This window comes from Pipistrellus kuhlii, unplaced genomic scaffold (assembly GCF_014108245.1).
Source record: "Pipistrellus kuhlii isolate mPipKuh1 unplaced genomic scaffold, mPipKuh1.p scaffold_m20_p_25, whole genome shotgun sequence".
Taxonomy (NCBI): domain Eukaryota; kingdom Metazoa; phylum Chordata; class Mammalia; order Chiroptera; family Vespertilionidae; genus Pipistrellus; species Pipistrellus kuhlii.
Window position 1 is genome coordinate 9,120,467 of NW_023425524.1, and position 19,724 is coordinate 9,140,190.

Sequence of the window (19,724 nt, forward strand, 5' to 3'; positions counted from 1 at the left end):
CTGCATAAAGGATAAAGGATGACACAAAATATTCAGTAGGCAATTTAGAGACTGGAAAATAATGATGTCTGAGGCCCAGCTCCAACCACTCTCATTTAATAGATCGTGAGTGCAACCTGTGTATCAAGATTTTTAAAAGCTCCCCAGGTGATTCCAATGTGCAGCCAAAGTTGGGCATCACTATTTTCGAGAATGCCCAACAGACTCCTGTGGCAAAGAGCAAAAATGAAAGAGCTGGCCTGGAGACCAAACAGGATCCCCAGATACAGTGAAAATAGTGGGAATGATGGAGGAGTCAGTGCAGCTAACAAATGGTCGACAAAACCCAGACAGGACTGGTAGGGTGGACAGGGAAACATAGTCAGCTGGTAAAGACAATATTCTGCATTAGCCAAACCTTCAAGTAGGAGACTTCCCGTCCTCTGAGGCTGCCTCCACGACAACTAACCCCCCACTGCCAGTGGACGTAATGTGCAAACCCATTCAATCCTGTAGGAATGGAGGTGGAGTCAGCCAAGCCGCTTTTCCTACCTGGTGTTCCCACACTGCCATCTAGTGGGTCAGGATGGCCAGGAGCCGATTTGAACTGGAAGTGAACTTGAGGTCTGCACTCATTTGGTTACAAGGCAGATAAACAGTCTAAATCCAAGGGTTTGATTCTTATGCTTTCCTGTTAGTGAGAGTAGAAGTCAGGCCTACCACAGGTCTTCTTATGGGGGTGATGAAACTGTTCTAAAATTGGTAGCTGTGATGCCTAACATTGGAATGTACTTAATGCCACTGAATTGAACACTTAAAATGGATAAAATGGTAAATTTTGTTACTTTCTGTCACTTTAAAAGGGTGAATGGTATGGTACTGTCATGTGCCACTTAATGACAGGGCTAAGCTCTGAGAAATGCATCATCAGGCGATGTTGTTGATGTGCAAGCCTCAGAGTGCACGTACACACACCAAGATGGTACAGCCTACTCACACCGAGGCTGTTTGGTACAGCCTACTGCTTCGAGGCTAAAGCCTGTGCAGCACGTGACTGTACTAAAGAACATGGAATTAAATCAGCCCAAGAGAAAATGCTGCAATCAGGAGATGGAAGCACGAGATATGTGAGGCTGCTGCAGGCCTAAGAGGGCGTTCTGTTTTACAGCAAACTATTTATACGTAGATTGAGCACACTAAAATGACGATAGAAATTATGGTACAGAAAATACATAAACCAGCAACATAAATTGTTTATTATCATTATCAAATGTGATTTACAGCACATAATTGCACTTCCATCACCACAAACATAAGAAATGCATTATATTAGGATGGTTATAACATCACTGGGCAGTAGGAATTTTTCAACTCCATTATAATATTATTGGACCACTATTGTGGGTGTAGTCAGTCCTTGACCAAAATGTCATTATGTGGCATGTGATTTTTTTATGAATTATATCTCAATAAAACTGTTACAAGAAAGGAGACAGTGGCAGCAAATACAGATCTGATCTCAAGAATGTGAAAAGTTTAAAAAAGGATGTCATAAATCATTCTATCTCATTTGTAGCCCCCTTCATTTCAAAAAAGGTAAAATAGAGGATCAGAGAATTAAATTACTTATCCGTTCACCTAGACAGTGAAACCGAGGCCAAAAAAAGAGAACTATTCATTTATTAAGTCTCTAGTCTCCCAATCTTGAGAAGTGATTTTTCTTAAGTCTGGTGCTTAGCAGCACTATCTTTTGCTGCCCAATTTACTACCTGGTGATCCCAGCCACACCAATGATTTCAACTAGCAGTCGTATCACTGTTGTTCCAATAATTGGAGCTCAAAACCCTGCATTCCTCCTTTACTCCTTCTCGCCCTATAATCAATTCAACAAAATGGGTCGACTCTTCTCTCAAAAGGACTTGTTTTATATTCCAGGTCCTCCTCCACCTCCTACCTCAGTCCTTCATGACCTTACACCAGAGTAAACCAGATCTTCTATCAACAGGAATCCTCCTCTCCAGTCTTCACACATCTCTCTCCAATCACAGAATTCTTCCAAATCTGTGAGGAATTAGTATCCTTGCACTAATCCTATCTAATAAAAGAGTAATATGCAAATTGACCATACCTCTGCTACACGCCCATAAGCCAATTAGAGCAAGTATGCAAATTAACCCCAACCAAAATGGCAGCCACAGAGCAGCGGGAGGCATGGGTTTCACAGGCAATGGAGGAAGTCAAGCATTCCACCTGCTACAAGGTTTCAATTACAGAAGGTAAACAAATCCAAACAGAAATGACGGCAGCCATGGAGCAAGCAAGAGGCTTGGCTCTACTCCAGGCTACAAAGTTTCAATTGTAGGAGGTAAATAAATTCCACATACCAGGGCCTTCACTTGGGTCGCCAGGGAGCGTGGCTGGCCTGCAAACCACCACAGGTCCCTCGCCTAGGCCACCCCATTCCCCAAGGGAACCCTCACCCTGATCCAGGACACCCTTCAGGGCAAACCAGCTGGCCATATTTCCCTGTCATCTACCCATCCTACCATTGCACCAGGCCTCTATCCTATCTAATAAAAGAGTAATATGCAGATTGACCATCACTCCAACACACAAGATGGCTTCCACAAGATGGCCAGCAGGGGAGGAGTTGGGAGGCACCAGACTTGCAAGGGAGGGCAGTTGTGGATGTTTAGGCAAGCAAGGGAGGGCAGTTTGGAGGCACCAGGCCTACAGGGGAGGGCAGTTAGGGGTGACCAGGCTGGCAGAGGAGGGAAGTTGGGGGCAAACAGGATAGCAGGGAAGCAGTTAGACATCAATCAGGCTGGCATAGGAATGGTTAGGGGGTGATTAGGCTGGCAGGCAGAAGCAGTTAGGGATAATCAGGAAGGCAGGCAGGCGAGCAGTTGGGAGCCAGCAGTCCTGGATTGTGAGAGGGATGTCCGACTGCCCAAATTTCATGTACTGGGCCTCTAGTCTTCTATAATTTTGTACATTTCATACTGCTACTCAAAAACCATTTTATGGTCTCTTCAATACCTATAAAGAGTTCAAATCTTTAGCCTGACCATCAAGGCCTTCTGTATTCCAGAATCTATTCCAACTCTATCTCCTATAAGCTTCCACACAAACTCAACTCTAATACAGTCAAAACAGTCCACTCTAGAATCTATATGCATTTCCCTAGTAGGCACTTACTTCTACTATTATGCCTCTGTCCTTTTTTTTTTTTTTTTTTTCCTTTCTTTCCCAAAGGTTCTCAACTCAGGGTATGTATCATCATTATCTGTGGAGCTTTAAAAGGATCTTTAAGAATATGGCCCAGACATCTGGATATCTTCAAAATTCTATAGGCAAATTTGCAAAAGGGGTAAAAACCAATGATTCATAGACTTTAATAAAATCTTTTATAAAATGCTTAAGTTTTTAGCATCTTAACTGAGCATCTAATATTATACAGTCAAAAAAAATAAAAATTTAAACCACCCAGAAAAAATTTTACTTAAATATCCAAGCACTCTTTTTTTTTATCAACTGCACAACATAAATCTTTCTAATTAAAATCTACTTCCTAGTAGGAGGTAAACACAGTAGCTGGGAGAATCCAAGTTGGCTGCACAGGTAAACACCTAGCTGCAGCCGCACACAACAATTTCAGTAAAATACAACAAAAATATAAAATGGACATTACCCAGAACTACAGGAAAGTCGACTAGAAATTCTACGACGAGAAGCAAGGAGAAAACCAGAAGGAAGAGCAGAGGAGCTAGAAAAGCCTAAGGTACGGAGACACGCGGCACACGCAGAAAGGACAGAGCCGGAGAGGAGGGGTGGCTGAGTGCCTGGCTGGCATTCCCTAGCACAGGGGTGTCGAACTCAATCAGAGAAGGGGCCAAAATCTAAAATCCAGCCTAAATCGCGGGCCGAATGGTTTACTGAACAGTCATAAACTGACAATGTTAACCAGAAATGTGAATTTAAAATGAGTGGAACAATCTTTTCCTTAACAGTGCTGTTAACCAACTCATATGCTATCAAGCAAAAACAGTAATATTGGTATCAAGCAAAACAGTAATATTGGAATGTACCTAAAATGCTCATTGTTTTGTTTTCTGGCTAGATGTCTGACACCGTTTTCCCCGGATCAATGAGTCAATGTTCGGTTTTATTTCTTGGGCTGTAGCAACCCGCAAAACAGCATGGAGGTTGTCATCGGTAATGCGTGATCTGTGCTTGTTTTTGTTCAGATTCATTATTGAAAACATCTGTTCACAAAGATAGGTGCTCCCGAACATGGATAGAATACGGGCAGCATGAAGTCGGAGCTCTGGCATTGAGTCAGGGGACAGTAGAGGGTAGAAGTCCTCAATTTCAACATCCTGAAACCTTGATTTCAGGCCACTGTCAGACTGAAGCTCGATTATCTCCATCTGAAGGTGATGGGGCACATTGTTGACATCAACTATAAAAGGATTGGCAAAGATGTCAAAGCCTGAGTGCTGTGTTCTAAAGTCAGAGAAGCGCCGCTCAAATTCACTTAGTAAACGGCTAACTTTGGTAGCCAGCCGACTGCAAGGAAAAGTACCAGAAATAGTGGTTGAGATACTCAAACAAACGGGAAAGTGGGCAAGATTGTCCTGTTCCAGTTGGGACTTCCATAGTAGAAGTTTACGCTGGAATGCTGTGATCATGTCAGACATCTTCGTGATGACTTGTTTGCGTCCCTGCAGCTTCAGATTCAGTTGGGCGAGATGCTCGCATATGTCACACATCATAGCAAAATCACATAGCCAGGCGGGATCCGACAGTTCAGGCAAGGGCTTTCCTTTACTTTCCATGAAAAGAGCAATTTGTTCTCTGAGCTCAAAAAATCTTTTGAGGACTGCGCTCTTGCTCAGCCATCTTACTTCTGTGTGGTATGGCACGTCTCCATGCTCTGCACCCACCTCCTGTAAAAACTGCTGGAACTGGCGATGATTCAGGCCACGTGCCCGAATAAAGTTAATAGTTTTAATGACTGTGGTCATTATGTCATTCATGTCCAGAACTTTTCCACACATAGCCTCTTGGTGGATAATGCAATGATAAGTAATCAAGGGTGTGTGGCAGTGACTTTTTTGCATTCTTTCCTTCATTAGTCCAACCAAGCCTTTCTTTACTCCGCACATTGAAGGTGCGCCATCGGTAGTTAGCCCCACCAACTTTTCCCAGGGTAATTTAAAATTATTTATAGATTTCTCCACAGCCTCAAATATATCTCTACCAGTCGTCGTTCCATGCATGGCAGCTACATCCAAAAGTTCCTCAGTGACAGAGAGGTCGGTCTTCGTAGCACGTATAAAGATGGACAGCTGCGCTGTATCAGTGTTGTCTGTGCTTTCATCGATAGCAAGTGAAAAAGCGAGATAACTGCATGCCTGTTCGGCCAGCTGTGATGATAGATTTCCTGAGAGTTCTTGAACTCTATCTGCAATGGTGTTTCTTGACAAACAGACATTTTGAAAACTCTGTATCTGGTCTGGGCATACTTGCTTACACACTTTTAGCATGCATTGCTTCAAAAAGGCACCCTCTGAAAAACACCTTGAAGTACGGGCAATTTCTTCAGCCACTATAAAGCTTGCTTTCACTGCAGCATCATTTTTCGCTGTAGCCTTTGTAAACATTTGCTGCTGTGACTGTAGTTTGCCTTTTAGTTCTTTAACAATTTTATGCTTTTCTTCCAAAGTATATTTGCCATACTTAACATTATGTTTGGTGTCAAAATGACGACGTATATTGTACTCTTTCATCACCGACACTGTCTCATAACACAATATACACACTGGTTTGCCCTCTCTAAGCACAAACATGTATTCATTTTCCCATTTGTCATTAAATTGTCTGCCTTCACCGTCAACTTTTCTTTTCCTGGACATTTTGGGATCAATATTGGCAGTAAAAGATGTAGTTTATTGGAAATCTGCGTTAGAAGGAAAAAGTTGAAAACTGCACAGGGATAGCTTGATTTGGCAGATGGAGTGGAGAAAAAAAAAGTCAGTCAATAAATGCCTGGCTGGGTACAGATAGCAGATTCTGTTGCGATTTTTATGCCTGCACTTTATGCCAGGAACTGGCAGCTTCTGCTGTGTATTTTTTATGCCCGCACACTCACTCTCTCCTCCGCTCTGCCACCCGCACAACCACATCGGATGCCAGACTATAGGTCACGCCTCCTGAATCTCGCGTGACTTGTTATCTATGTGCATGCGTAATAGATAGCAAGTACGGCGGCCGGCGAGGCGGCCGGCGAGATCACAAGCCTCCTATGTCACCGCGCGTCATTGTGATGGAACACAGCGGAGTGCAGTGATGACAGCGCGGTGTGGGTCACATTGCAAGGCCTGGCGGGCCGGATTTGGCCTTGTGTTTGACATGTGTGCCCTAGCAGGAAGGAGATAAAAGCTCCAACTGTGCTGAACCCCAGACCCGACTGCGCTGAACCCCAGTTCTAGGCCAGACCCTGGGGACCCAGGCTCAAAGAGAAGGAGCCTGAACTGTAAGGCAGAATCCCAGGGGAGCGGCAAAAGGCAGAGCTCCCAGAGCCATGCACATTGTGCGCAGAGGACGGACTGTTGACTCTGCTGCTAGATTGCCCTGGCAGGAAGGAGACAAAGGCTCTGGATTATGCTGGGCCCCAGTTCCGACTGCTCTGAATCCCAGTTCTAGGCCAGACCCCAGGGACCCAGGCTCATTCAGAGGGAGCTGGACTGTAAGGTGGAACCCCGGGGGAGCAGCAAAAGGAGGTTCCGGAGGCGCACACATTGCATGCAGAGAAGGGACAGTTGGCGGTGCCACGGGATTGCCCTGGTGGGAAGGAGACAAAAGCTCCAACTCCACTTCCAACTGAACTGAACCCCAATTCCGGGCTCATTGGGGGAGAGCCTAGACTGTTTGGTGGTAGCAGGCGAAAATTGAGGGCACCTTTCTCTCAGAGGTGCTTGTAGCGAATACCGAAGGACCCTGGGGAATACTGAGACTCAGGAGCCGCATAGGGCAGGGCGGACGGAAGCCAAAACTGTAGGCTCCACCCTGAAACTCCGCCCCATCAGGGAAGCTGTGAAAATGCCGAGGCAACAAAATAGATCACAATCGAAAGAAATGGAGGACAAAAAGCGATTGGATATAGAGTTCAAATCTACGCTTATAAGGTTTTTCAACACAGTAGCTGAAAAATGCTAACAATTAAATTTTAATATACTCATCAAATTCATTTGTGAGAAACATCACAACCATTCAAATGAAAAATTAAACCTAAAGAATGCTTGTCCTATGTGACAATCAGGTAAATATGAACAAAGCATGTAAATAGAAATGCCCAGTTTGAAACCCAACTTGCAGAATTATTTATGGATATCATAAGAAGCTTGAATGAACCCAGCCATGGCAATGTGACCTTAGCCCTTGAACATACAGATACAGACCAGGGAGTCAGTTAAGATAAAAAAGCAAGATAATAGTTGTCCACCCAAACTATACATTATAATAACCTGGAGAGTTGTTGTTTTTTTTAAATATATTTTATTGACTTTTTACAGAGAAAAAAGGAGAGAGACAGAGAGTTAGAAACATCAACAGGAGAGAAACCTCGATCAGCTGCCTCCTGCACACCTCCTACTGGGCATGTGCCTACAACCAAAGTACATGCCTTTGACTGGAATCAAACCTGGGACCCCTCAGTCCACAGGCCAACCTGAGCCAAACCAGTTAGGGCTGGAGAGCTTTTAAAATTGCCATTTTCAAGCCACACTCTAAATGAATTAAAGCAAAACCTCTGGTGTAGAGTAGTTTTAATTTTTTTAATATGTTTTTTATTGATTTTAGAGAAAGGAAGGGAGAGAGATAGAAGGAAACATCAATGATGAGAGACAATCACCAATCAACTGCCTCCTGCATGCCCCACACTGGGGATCAAGCCCACAACCCAGGCATGAGCCCTGACACTCAACCACTGAACCACACCAGCCAGGCATCCATGAGTATTTCTTAAAGTTCCACAGGTGCTTCCCATGTTTGGCCAATGCTGAGAACCAATGAAACAAAAGAGAACTTCTCACAGAGAAATCTAAAGATCAGAACTATTCAGAAGCAGAGACAAAGAAAAACACCCCAGAAAGAAGCTAAGTTGCTATCCCTTATTCATCTGTGAGTGATTTTTGTATATTAAAGATATGTGCTTTTATGTTGCAAATGTTTTCCTCAATTTCACAGCTTTTTCAATGTAAGACAATGAAACACTGACACACAAGTGTTTTTAATGTTTATTAAGTTAAATCTGTCCATTTATAATCCGTCTTTTCCTCCTTGTGTGGTTTCTCTTTTTATTTTTTCCTCAAAGGCTAACAACAACAACAGAGACTTCTTGGCATGAATCTCAACCAAAGTCTTGAATTAAGAAAGGAGAATTGTGAATGTCTTAATTGTTTAAAATTAAACATGAATAGATCATGTGTAAAATAGTAAACTGGCAACAAGTTAACATTAAAAAGGAAACTTTCTTGATTTTATAATATATAAAACAGTAAAATGGCTTTAGTTGTTAATTTTTACTATAAAATGTCATGATAGCAAGTTTTGCTCAATAGTTAGAGTGCCAGCCACAGGACTGAAGGGTCATGGGTTCGATTCCAGTCAAGGGCACATGCCCAGGTTTCAGGCTCAACCAGATTGGGAGCTTGATCCCCAGTAGGAGGCATGATCCCCCAGAAGGGGCGTGCAGGAGGCAGTGGATTAATAATCCTCTCTCATCATTGATGTTTCTATTATCTCTCTCCCTCTCCCTTCCTCTCTGAAATAAATAAAAATATATTTAAAAATAAATTAGCCCTAGCTGGTCTGGTTCAGTGGATGGAGTGTCGGCCTGCAGACTGAAGGGTCCCAGATTCAATTCCGGTCAAGGGCACTTGCCTGGGTTTCAGGTTCAATCCCCAGTGGGGGACGTGCAAAAGACAGCTGATCGGTGATTCTCTGTCATCATTGATGTTTCTGTCTCTGTCTCCCTCTCCCTTACTCTCTTTTTTTATTTTTTTTAAGTATAAAAATATACTTTTAAAAATAATAATAAATTTATAAAATTTAATGGAAAAATTATCCTCAGATGAGAATTAACAAAAATAAATGAAATGAAATAAAATAAAATAAAATGTTTTGTGGTGCTTATCACATGGTTTATGTGCCTTTTCAGAACTGTTTATAATTGTGTTTCTGGAAAGCAACCATTTGAGTTCTAAGATTAGAATGAGATATAACAAATAAGATTATCCCACACAATGACATTAGTATTTTCATTCTACCAAGTAATTACTAAAGCAAAAATTAGAGGGATAAAATCGTTTGTACAAAACTTTTCACAGTAATAAATCCCATTATAAGTAGATGAATAGGCTCAATTTTTCCCTTAGCTGGTCACAAATTCAAATGTGACCAACAGTTGCAGACATGAGCTTTGACTCTTAATGTGAATAACATGGTCATTATTAGTAAGGCACTGATATGAATTTGATCACTGCTCTTTCATTATACTATTATTTATTTTTTTAAATATATTTTTATTGATTTCAGAGAGGGAGGGAGGGAAGGAGGGATAGAGAGAGAAAAAGAGAGAAACAATATGAGAATCACTGATCAGCTGACCCCTGAAAGCCCCCACTGGGGACCAAACCCTCAACCCCACCATGTACCCCTGGCTAGTTTGGCTCAGTGGATGGAGCACTGGACTGTGGTCTGAAGGGTCCCTATAACATGGTCATTATTAATAAGGCACTGATATCAATTTGACCAGAGCTCTTTCATTATGGTGAGTTTTATAGAGATATTTATAACAAAATTTGACTTGTTTGCATTTTTATAGAATTCAAAACAAAAGTTATGAAAAATATAAGAGATTGAGAATAGTTTGGAAAGGAGGATTTAAATTTTAATAGCTAAAAAGCAAGTCACTATTCTGAAAAATGTCTGCGTGCTTTTCACCCCATTGTCCACAAGAGGGAGTATCACATCCAATTAAGACTTCCTGGGGAACTCTGACATGGAAATGGGAAATCATGAAAAACTGGATTTGCAAAAAATTTATATGTAGCATATACAGAATGTAAAATCGAATTACAGGTTTCCCCAGCAAAACCTCAAAGAAAATACCATCAAATGACTGTGCAGGCCCATTCAGTGTGGCTCAGGGGGTCATGGTTCCCAGGCAGGGCACAGGCCCAGGTTGTGGGCTCAAGACCCAGTAAGGGGCATGCAGGAGGCAGCCAATCAATGATTCTTATCATTGATGTCTCTATCTCTTTCCCCCTTCCTCTCTCTGAAATCACTAAAAACATTTTTTTTAAATAACTGGGCTGCTGAGTATTTTAAGTTTAAAAGGACTTACAGAAATTAGTGTAATGTAAATACAAATTCTGCAGATATTGGAATCATATACAGAAAAAAAAATGTATGCTCTGACTCAGTGAGTCTGCATTGATAACAAGCCCCCAGTTGATAATGATGCTCCTGATTCACAGACTACACTTGCTTGATTAAATTTCCAAGGTTACATGTTTAACTCTTACACAAAATCAGGGGATTGATTGGTAAGGAGAGACCCTCAACCTTGAACCTCTAAATTCTGATGAATTGTCTTTACCAGGAAAAGCCCTCAGAAGAGGTTGGTCTCCCTTTGCCTCAAGAACCTGCAATGGCCGCCCGATGACAAATGTCTCAAAGGGGACCACTGGCCCTCACCACCTCTCAGTGTTTCCAACCCTGTGATCAGACTCAAGTCCTGGCAGGCCCCAAAGGACAAAGCTAAAAAGTGCAACCCTTGAGGAGGTGCAGTACCCACCAAAGAACAAGATTTTGCCAACTTCTATCAACAAAAACTTGGGGAACACTTAGAGGAAAGGATACAGAAAGTGCTGGATGTTGGATTAGGGTGGAAAATAAGACTGGACTAAGCTGAATGTATCAGCACTAAGCAGAGACTGAGGAGTCCACAGCTTGGCTCACGCAGCTGGGAATGGCTTTAACACTCTGCTTGCTTGGTTGATTGAAAACTGGGCCTAACGGTGACCAACATTAAATGAGGTTGAAATGTCAGAACCTCTTGGGCATTCTGAGGAAGAAGACAGCTGATGGATTAGTGCGGTTAGAACACTGAGTGAATTTAATATGTAAGACTGCCTAACTCATTCCTTACCCATGTCCCTGGGAAGTTCCAGAAAACATTCCCCTCACCAAGCTCTGAGAAAGGCACTCAGGAGTGGAGCCCTGGCCTCCTCTAAGAGCTCTGTGTGTTGGCTATTCTCCACAGACCAGAAACACAAGTGGTAAATCCTACCATCAAACTGGGCTTGACGATGGGATCCCCTGGTGGCAGGGACCAACCACGTGGCAGCCCTGAGCTGGAGTGGGAGTGGACATGGCAGCCGAGACAGTAACGAGAAAGGGCTGAACCGCAGAGATCACCGACTGATCGCTGATGGTGTCCCTAGAACTGAACAGGTGAGCAGTCTACCAAGTCTTACTGGATTAGTGACAGTGAACAAGCTCTAGGTCAGGTAAGCAGAAGTATGACTTCAACCACCAAAAAGAAAGAGTTGTGGCCCCTCTACCAATTCTCAGACTTGGGCCACTTCACAGACTTAAGGTGAGGTACCACAGAGCCAAATATGAATACAGTCACTCTCCCTCCTTGGCTTTCCAAAGGAGAGCTATAGCCATTTACAAAAATGACTGCACTCAGGAAGAGGACATAACCCAACACTGGGAGAATTACTGGACAGTGGTGCTGAACTGAAATTATTTTTTTAAATGTATCTTTATTGTTGAAAGTATTACAGATGTCCCTTCTCCATTAATTCCCCTCCACTTCACCCCACCCCAACCTTCACCACTCTTGTCTGTGTCCATGATATATATATAAAAATATAGGTATGTAGATATACAGATATATAGATATCCCATATATAATAAAAGCATAATATGTAAATTGGCCAAACGGTGGAACAACCAGTCACTATGATGTACCTGCACTGACCACCAGGGGACAGATGCTCAACACAGGAGCTACCCTCTGGTGGTCAGTGTGCTCCAGCAAGGGGAGTGCCTCTTAGCCACAAGCCCTGAGTAGGGCTCTTTTTTTAAAACCCCTCCTATAAAATATTTTTCAATAATTTTTAAAAATGTAAAGGGGTTCTGAGGCTGAAAAGTTTTAAATCAGCTGCCTCAAATGACAGTGTATGTTAAGAGCAGTCAAACCACAGGCATTAGCACATTGTTTCATCTCTTTTTGTGAAGGTCAGAGGCAACCCTGTCAGGAAAATATCAGCCCTGCAAAAGATTTACTTATTTAGTAGTCATCTAACATCTAAGCCTCCCAGTTTCCTGATCATTTCAGCAATCTTTCTTAGTCCCCATTTCAGCTGCTTTCTGTCTTACCCTAAAACTTGTTATACCAGCCCATGCACTGCTTCTAGAGCATATGTCAAGACATCCCATTCTCGATCACACCGCCACTTCACTGATGGCATGAGGCCTCTAATTCATTGATGCTACTCACTTCACTGTCCATCGCCCACATCATAACCTCAGTCCTAGCTTAGAAATCATAGTCCATGATTACACCCTCTCTTGCCTACAATGTCAACTTCCTTCTCCCTTTCTCTTCCCATTATATTAACCTGGTAAACCCAATTCTCACAGTCAAGCAGCAAACCACTGGGAGAGGAAAAAGCACCAGCCTGCTGACTGCTCTCACTGTAAATAAATCAACACAACTATTCTCAGTGCGTTTTCAGGATCGGGTCTCTGCTATACAGCCTTTCCTGCTACATTTCACTAGGCAATTCACGCTTCTCTCCTAGAAGAATAGATCAAACCTTCTTCTCTAAGACCGAGAAGTTGTCCCCAAACCCCTCAATCACTGCTGCCGCCTTCTCTGGCACCTCTTCTTACCCCAGCAGGCGTTCCCTCAGGCCTTGGTTAGGATGGATTACACCTCCTCACCAGCGTTCTCTTCTGTCCTTTATTGCCTGGTCACATTTGCCTTCATTGTAACTCAAATGCAGCTGCCTTATTTCCTACTAGAGCCCCAGTGCACAAATCCGTGCACCTTGAGAGGAATTGTGGGCCACAAGGCTGCAGTTGGCACAGGGGCGGGTGTTGGACCATCCTCCGCACCCCCGCCAGCCTGTCCCACCATGGCCCTGATCCCCCGTCTGCCAGCAGCCCCCCACTTCTGCTGCTGCCACCCCCACGTGCTGATGGCGCTGGCCCCACTGGTACCTCCTGACGGCACAGTGATTGAGCCTGGCTCCAGCAGCAAGTGCAGGCATTAGCTGCTGCCCAATCGCCCCTCAGGAGCAAGGGGAGGTGGAAAAGCACTCAGGGGTGATCAGGGCCGGCAGCCACTGCTCATACCTGTTGATGGTGCCAAGCAATCAGGACAGGCACCGGGCACCAGCAGCAGGTGCTAGGGGGGCTGGCACTGGCAGCGGGTGCAAGCGGCAACTCCAGTAGTGGGTGCGAGTGGGGCCAGTGCCAATAGTAGGTGTGAGCGCCAGGCGAGACTGTGGAGCACAGGAGCAAAGAAGTTTCAGGAACCACAAGAGGGTTGTCCTAATGACAGTGACCAGCACCCCACCTTAGTCTGGTGCTCCCACTCACCTGCTGCACCATCCTGCCGGGGCCGACACCAGTCATGTGCCACACACGCTCCCTGGTGGTCAGTACACATCATAACAACCGGTTGTTCGGTTGTTTGGTTGTTCTGGCTGTTCTGCCATACGGTCTATTTGCATATTAGCCTTTTATTATACAGGATAATTGGTCTAACCCAGTGGTCAGCAAACTCATTAGTCAACAGAGCCAAATATCAACAGTACAGCAATTGAAATTTCTTTTGAGAGCCAAATTTTTTAACCTTAAACTTCTTCTAACGCCACTTCTTCAAAATAGACTCACCCAGGCCGTGGTATTTTGTGGAAGAGCCACACTCTAGGGGCCAAAGAGCCGCATGTGGCTCGTGAGCCGCAGTTTGCCGACCACGGGTCTAACCTATCTCATGAACATGGGAGTTTTTCTATAATTAATCTAATCTTCATCTTCATCATGAACTCTCACTCTAGTAAATAGCCAAAAACTTAAAACTGGCCAGATAATATCTCAGTCTCTTCTAGTTAATATTCAGACAGTTAAGTTTAACTCTTTACCAGAGCTGGTTTAAATCACTGCCTTCAGGTAAATTTTTCTCCAAATGGGGCTAATGGAACATCATATGGTGGGAAGAAGACCTTGGATCTTGGCGTCTCTGTGGATTGACACTGGTCTGCTATAAGGAGGACTAGATTGGTATCAGCCCACCTTCAGGGATGTCATGCTGGCTCCCATCTCTGGTATCCATGATTCTGATCTTAGTAGAGTCACGCAGTCCTTGGTCATGATGCCTGCTGCTCCGTAGACCTCTAAGCAATTCCACATCCCTCACAGTGGTAGGAAAGCATTTCAGAATCCCCCACCACCTCCAACTCATCTATCACTTCCTTCTACCCTGCTCTGCTACACCCCCCAGTGTTGGCACAGCACTCACCTACACAGTTACCTCCTCTCAAGACTCCAAATAAGAGGCAGCATCAAAGGCTTTCTGCCTTTACTGTCTCCTCAATGCATTTACCATGCTCACCTCAACCCCAGAACTTTGGCCTCAATAGGTCAGAACATAAATTTCTCACAGTCTCCTTCTCTCCCTCTTTTCCCCCTTCCTCTAACCCACTAGGGTTGAGAAAGATGGATTTTCCACTTCCATTTCATCCTCCTTCTGGAGGTACTAAGCCTCAAATTGGGACTTATAATGGAGATATCCTCTGTATCTTACAGAGCTATCATTAGAGTTTGCCAGAGGAAGCTCTTGATATGGAAACTACAGGCAAATTGAAAGTTTAGAAAACCCAAAACAAACATACAGTGACTTAAAATTCCCCAAAATATTACCCCTTCACAATTTCAACGGCTAGTCTCCTGTGTGCTAGGCCTCAGGTAGGGCTATACCAGACACAGGTCACTACCTTGGGGAGTGGGGAGACTTACATACAAAATAATTACAATGAAATTGTATGTGTTACATTTACCAAAACAAGCAGATAACACAACCCCGCTGTCAACCTTTTGAGCTCCTTCAAAATAAAAACGGGTACCACAGCAGAGAAATGATCATATAAATTATACCGTTAACAATTTAATTGTCATTTAACCTTCTAATGTTCACATTTCATTTTCTTTTCCACTCACATGTAAAACAATAAGCTAATCCTTAGTGACAGGGGAAAAGGGCAAGAAAAGCCGTGAAGCAGGTTCAAATTTCTTTTCAATAAAAATAAATATGCAAGACTCACAGACACAGACAGCAGTATGGTGACTACCAGGGGGAACAGGAGGTGGGGGAGGTCGAAAGAAGACTTGACTTGGGGTGTGAACACACAATACAATACACAGATGATGTATTATAGAATTGTACCCCTGAGACCTATATTTCAGTAACCAGTGTCACCCCAATAAATTCAATTCAAAAAGTAGAAATAAATAAAAGAAATACCCAAGAACCAAAGCACACATCAAAACACCCCAAGGTCAAAGAAAATCAGATAGAATCTAGTAGCAATAAATCATTGGGAGACTAATGAAGTGATTATAATATCTGTTCTTTTATATTATGTACTATTTGGTTCCCCGCCCCCCCTCACCATGGAACTAATGGTAACTGTTACAAGCAAATATTCTCATCCATTTCTTAATTCAAAAGGAAGGCCGCAGAAGGGCAAGGACAGCTGAGAGCAATTCTGCTAGACCTGCACACTAGTAACTAAGAGCTTACTAAGTGCCAGGTAGACATCAGGGCCACAAACACTGCAAGATGCAATCTCTGCTCTCAAGAATTTCAAAACTGATGATGGATAAAGAGACAAACTTTACATACAAGGTGATAAGGAGCACACCTTATAATGACAGACTAGTATTAAGGTTATTAGAATTGCACACACCAATGCATTGAACTTTAATTTCTCTAACGGTATATCCAGTATTTCCAGGCTGCAGTGATTCCCCTCTGGGCACTTCGGAAATACCACCACGGAAGAGGAAGTGTTCAACAGAAGGCCTCCTGCCACAGCAGGTGTGCTGGATTCCTTTCTAGCACAAGTGAACTACAGCCTAGCAATCCAAAAGAAGTGCCAAAAAGGCGCAAATATAATCAGCGTGTGTGCAGCACTGATACACAGGTGTTTGCTAGTCAGTATAGAAAAGGCCATTTGTTTGTTTCAGTTTGTTTTGTTTGGATGCTCAGCATTTACTTCTATCCCTTTTCCTACATTTAGGTTTGATGATTTTCCCACCATGTGAATATCGGTGGGAAGGAGAGCCTGTCTCCTTTCTTAAAGCCAAAAAGCCCTGATACTCACTTCCTCAACTTGCCTTGCTAAGACACCCACTGAGGACTTGGACTCAGAAGCCGGTATCACAAAGAGCTGGCTGAGAAAGCAGCTTTGCAGCATAGCTAGTTCCCAAGCAGCAGCAGAGGTGGCGGCAGCAAGAGCAGCACAGGCCCAGGGCCATGGAGTGGGAGACATGCTGCAGAGCCCAGGATTACCCCACAGCATCCGCAATGGACTCCCAGGCCCCGGCCTCAACCACTTCTCACGCAATTCTGACCGGAACTTTCCTTGGTTCCTGCCCGTTTTCAGGCTTTAAAGCAATGCTGAGAATGCCTCAGTATTTTTCCATAAAATTCCTTTTTCTTTTTTTTTCTTTTTTTTTTTTTTTTTTTTTTTTTTCTTTTTTTTTGGCTTAAATCATTACAATTCTGGCTACTAAGAAAAATGAGTGATAGACAGCAACAGTGAACATGATAAATTAAGAAGCATCCCACCCACCGATGGATTGGTTTGTAGTTAGTTTTGGAAAATGGACAATGCCATGTGTTTTATGACTATAAGTCGAGCTCTGATAATTTATTGAGCAATTTGTCATTTATTGAGTATTTATTCCAGAGCTTTTCTATTCCAACTATTATCTCCAAGATGACCCACATCTTCGTTGTCAAGTAACCCCGGAGGAATTAAGAAACAGTAAGTTCTCTCCTTTGGACTACATGCGAACTGCAGGTACAACCCCAGAGGATTTAAGAGGATGAAGAGCCCAGCTTTCTGGAATTTGCTTGGCTGTCGATGTGGGGAACTTCGGCAAAAAGGCAAGTCTTGCTGAAACCGTTTTGGCTCAGTGGATAGAGCGTCGGCCTGTGGACTGAAGGGTCCCTGGGTTCGATTCTGGTCAAGGGCATGTACCTTGGTTGCAGGCACATCCCTGGTAGGGGGAGTGCAAGAGGCAGCTGGTCGATGATTCTCTCTCATCGATGTTTCTACCTCTCTATTCCTCTCTGTAAAAAATCAATAAAATATATATATTTTTTAAAAGGTAAGTCTTGGGAGAAATGATTGGTTTTCAACTACACAGTTTACAAAAGTTTCAAATCGTTCTCTCAATAGATTTTGTTGTTGCTGCTGCTGTTGTGGCTACTTCAGGAAACAACAGATAAAACATTATTTGTTAACTTTAAAATACAAAATGAAATTTCTCAATTATGAAGACATAGTAGGAGCAATGGCCAAGCCCTTGCCGCTGTGCTCAGTGGATAGAGCCTCGGCCTGCAGACGGAAGGGTTGGATTCTGGTCAAGGGCATGTACCTCTACCTCTACCAATCCATGTGTTTCTCTCTGTCTCCCCCCTCCCTTCCAGTCTCTCTAAAAAATCTATGGAAAAATATCCCCGGTTGAGGATTAAAAAATAAACAAGTAAAATTTTAAAACCCTGCTTTAAAAATAAATAAATAAAGAGATGACTGGTCAAGCATCTGATTTGAGCTTTGCACTTACCGCCTCACCCCCATGCACCCAGCTCCCAGGCTAATGGTCTGAGAGAGCAGTGACAGGAAAGAGAACTGATGGAGCCAGCATGGAGTAGGAGCTCCATGGCAGTGGCTGCTCACACACAGTGCCTGTGACTGTGCATGCATATTGTATATCTCCATAAATCGCTTTCGCATAACACTCTGAGTCCGCCCAGCGCTCCCAGGCTTAGGAAACACTTTCGCTTGAAGTCCCGCATCTCCTTAGACCTGCGGGCAAAGCACACGGTAATCCGGGCTCCAGCCCAGAGGGCTGCAGGTCGGTGTCAGCACTCCGGATGCACTGACATCCACGACGTCTCTGGCCTGTTTGCTCCTTTAGCATCCCTAAGAATGCCCCACGCAGCTGCAGGCGAAACAGGCTGCACCCCAGAAAGTGTCCCCGAAACTCCAACACGCTTCCGCCTCCTGCACCCAGGTCCTCTCCACACAGCAGCGGAGCCTGGTTTTACCATCACTGCTCCCCCGCACCCTGCACCCTGCACTCCGCACCCTGCACCCCGCACCTCGCACCCTGCACCCTGTCCCTGCACCCCGCACCCCATCCCCCGTACCCCATCCCCATCTCCGCACCCCGCACCCTGCACCCCACACCCTATCCCCCCACCCCATCCCCGCACTCTGTCCCTGCACCCCGCTCCCCGCACCCTGCACCCCGTCCCGCACCCTGTCCCTGTCTCAGCACCTGATCCCCTGCACCCCGCACCCTGCACCCCGCACCCTGTCCCCGCACCCTGCACCCCGTCCCCGCCCCCTGCACCCCGTATCCCGTCCCTGCACCCCGCACCCCATCCCCGCAACCCGCAACCCGTCCCTGCATCCCGCTCCTCGTCCCCGCACCCCGTCCGGCACCCCGCACCCCGCACCCCGCCGGCTGTGCTTTCCAGACGCTCAAGACGCTGGTGGACCGGACACGGACTTTTTGTTCCTCAGCGAGATCACCCAGACCCCGCGCCTCCCCTCAGGTCGGCTCCCTCTGCCCCCCGATTCCCGCCGCGGCCCCGGGCGGGGTGTCGGCGGTCCAGCCCCGCCCGCAGCGCTGTCGGGACGGCGCGAGGCGCGCCCACTCCCGCGGGCAGCCCGGGGGTGTCCGCCGCGGCCGTCAGTCAGCCGCGCGCCCCGGGAGCCGCGCTCGCAGAGAAGTTCGGGGCTGGGCGCCCGGCGGCCCCGGCGGGCCTGAGGGGACTGAGGGGGGGCGCCCCGTACGCACCCGAGGAGGCAGCGGTCGCAGACGGCTCCGCGGCTCCGCTTGCTCACGGTGTACGCCAGGGGGTCCGAGCGGAGCAGCAGCTCCCCGGGGCGCAGCGGCGCCACAGCGCGCAGCCCGTTGCCGCGGGCGGCGGAGCTGAACTTTTCCACCTTCGGCGGCTCCATCTCCGGCGGCTCCATCCTGGGCACCTCAGCGCCTCACGCGGCGGCGCGTCCGGCAGCCGGTTCCTCGCGGGCCGCCCGGAGCCGCGCGCCTGCGCACTGCGCGCAGCGTACGCCGCGGGGAGGGGCGGGAGCGGCCTCGGAGCATGCGCAGACGCTCCGGAGACGCACGGGTGGCGGAGCGGACAGTCAGGCTGGCGGGGCTGCAGGAGTCCCGGGCAAGTCGGTGAGGCGAGGCGGTGTTTTTCCCAATTGTATTTTCTTTTTTTTTTTCTTCTTTTTTCTCTCTATTTTTTCTACCTGCAGTATTTTCTTGCAGACGGTTTTAATGCAGAGGGGAAGTAGCCCGTTGCCCCGTACGAAATGAATAGCATCAAATAACCAAATGAACAGCATCGT

At 45.5% G+C, this 19,724-nt stretch overlaps 1 protein-coding gene across 1 annotated transcript in view; it reads right to left on the reverse strand.

Annotated features, from left to right (window-relative positions):
- The window catches only part of SMYD3 (SET and MYND domain containing 3), a 439,975-nt gene extending 420,561 nt beyond the window's left edge, over nucleotides 1-19,414 (reverse strand). Inside the window, exon 1 of the mRNA XM_036453366.2 lies at nucleotides 19,165-19,414. Within this exon, the coding sequence (XP_036309259.1) occupies nucleotides 19,165-19,343 (179 nt within the window). The 5' untranslated portion in view covers nucleotides 19,344-19,414. The remainder of the gene's footprint in view (nucleotides 1-19,164) is intronic.
- Between the last annotated feature and the right edge of the window lie 310 nt (nucleotides 19,415-19,724).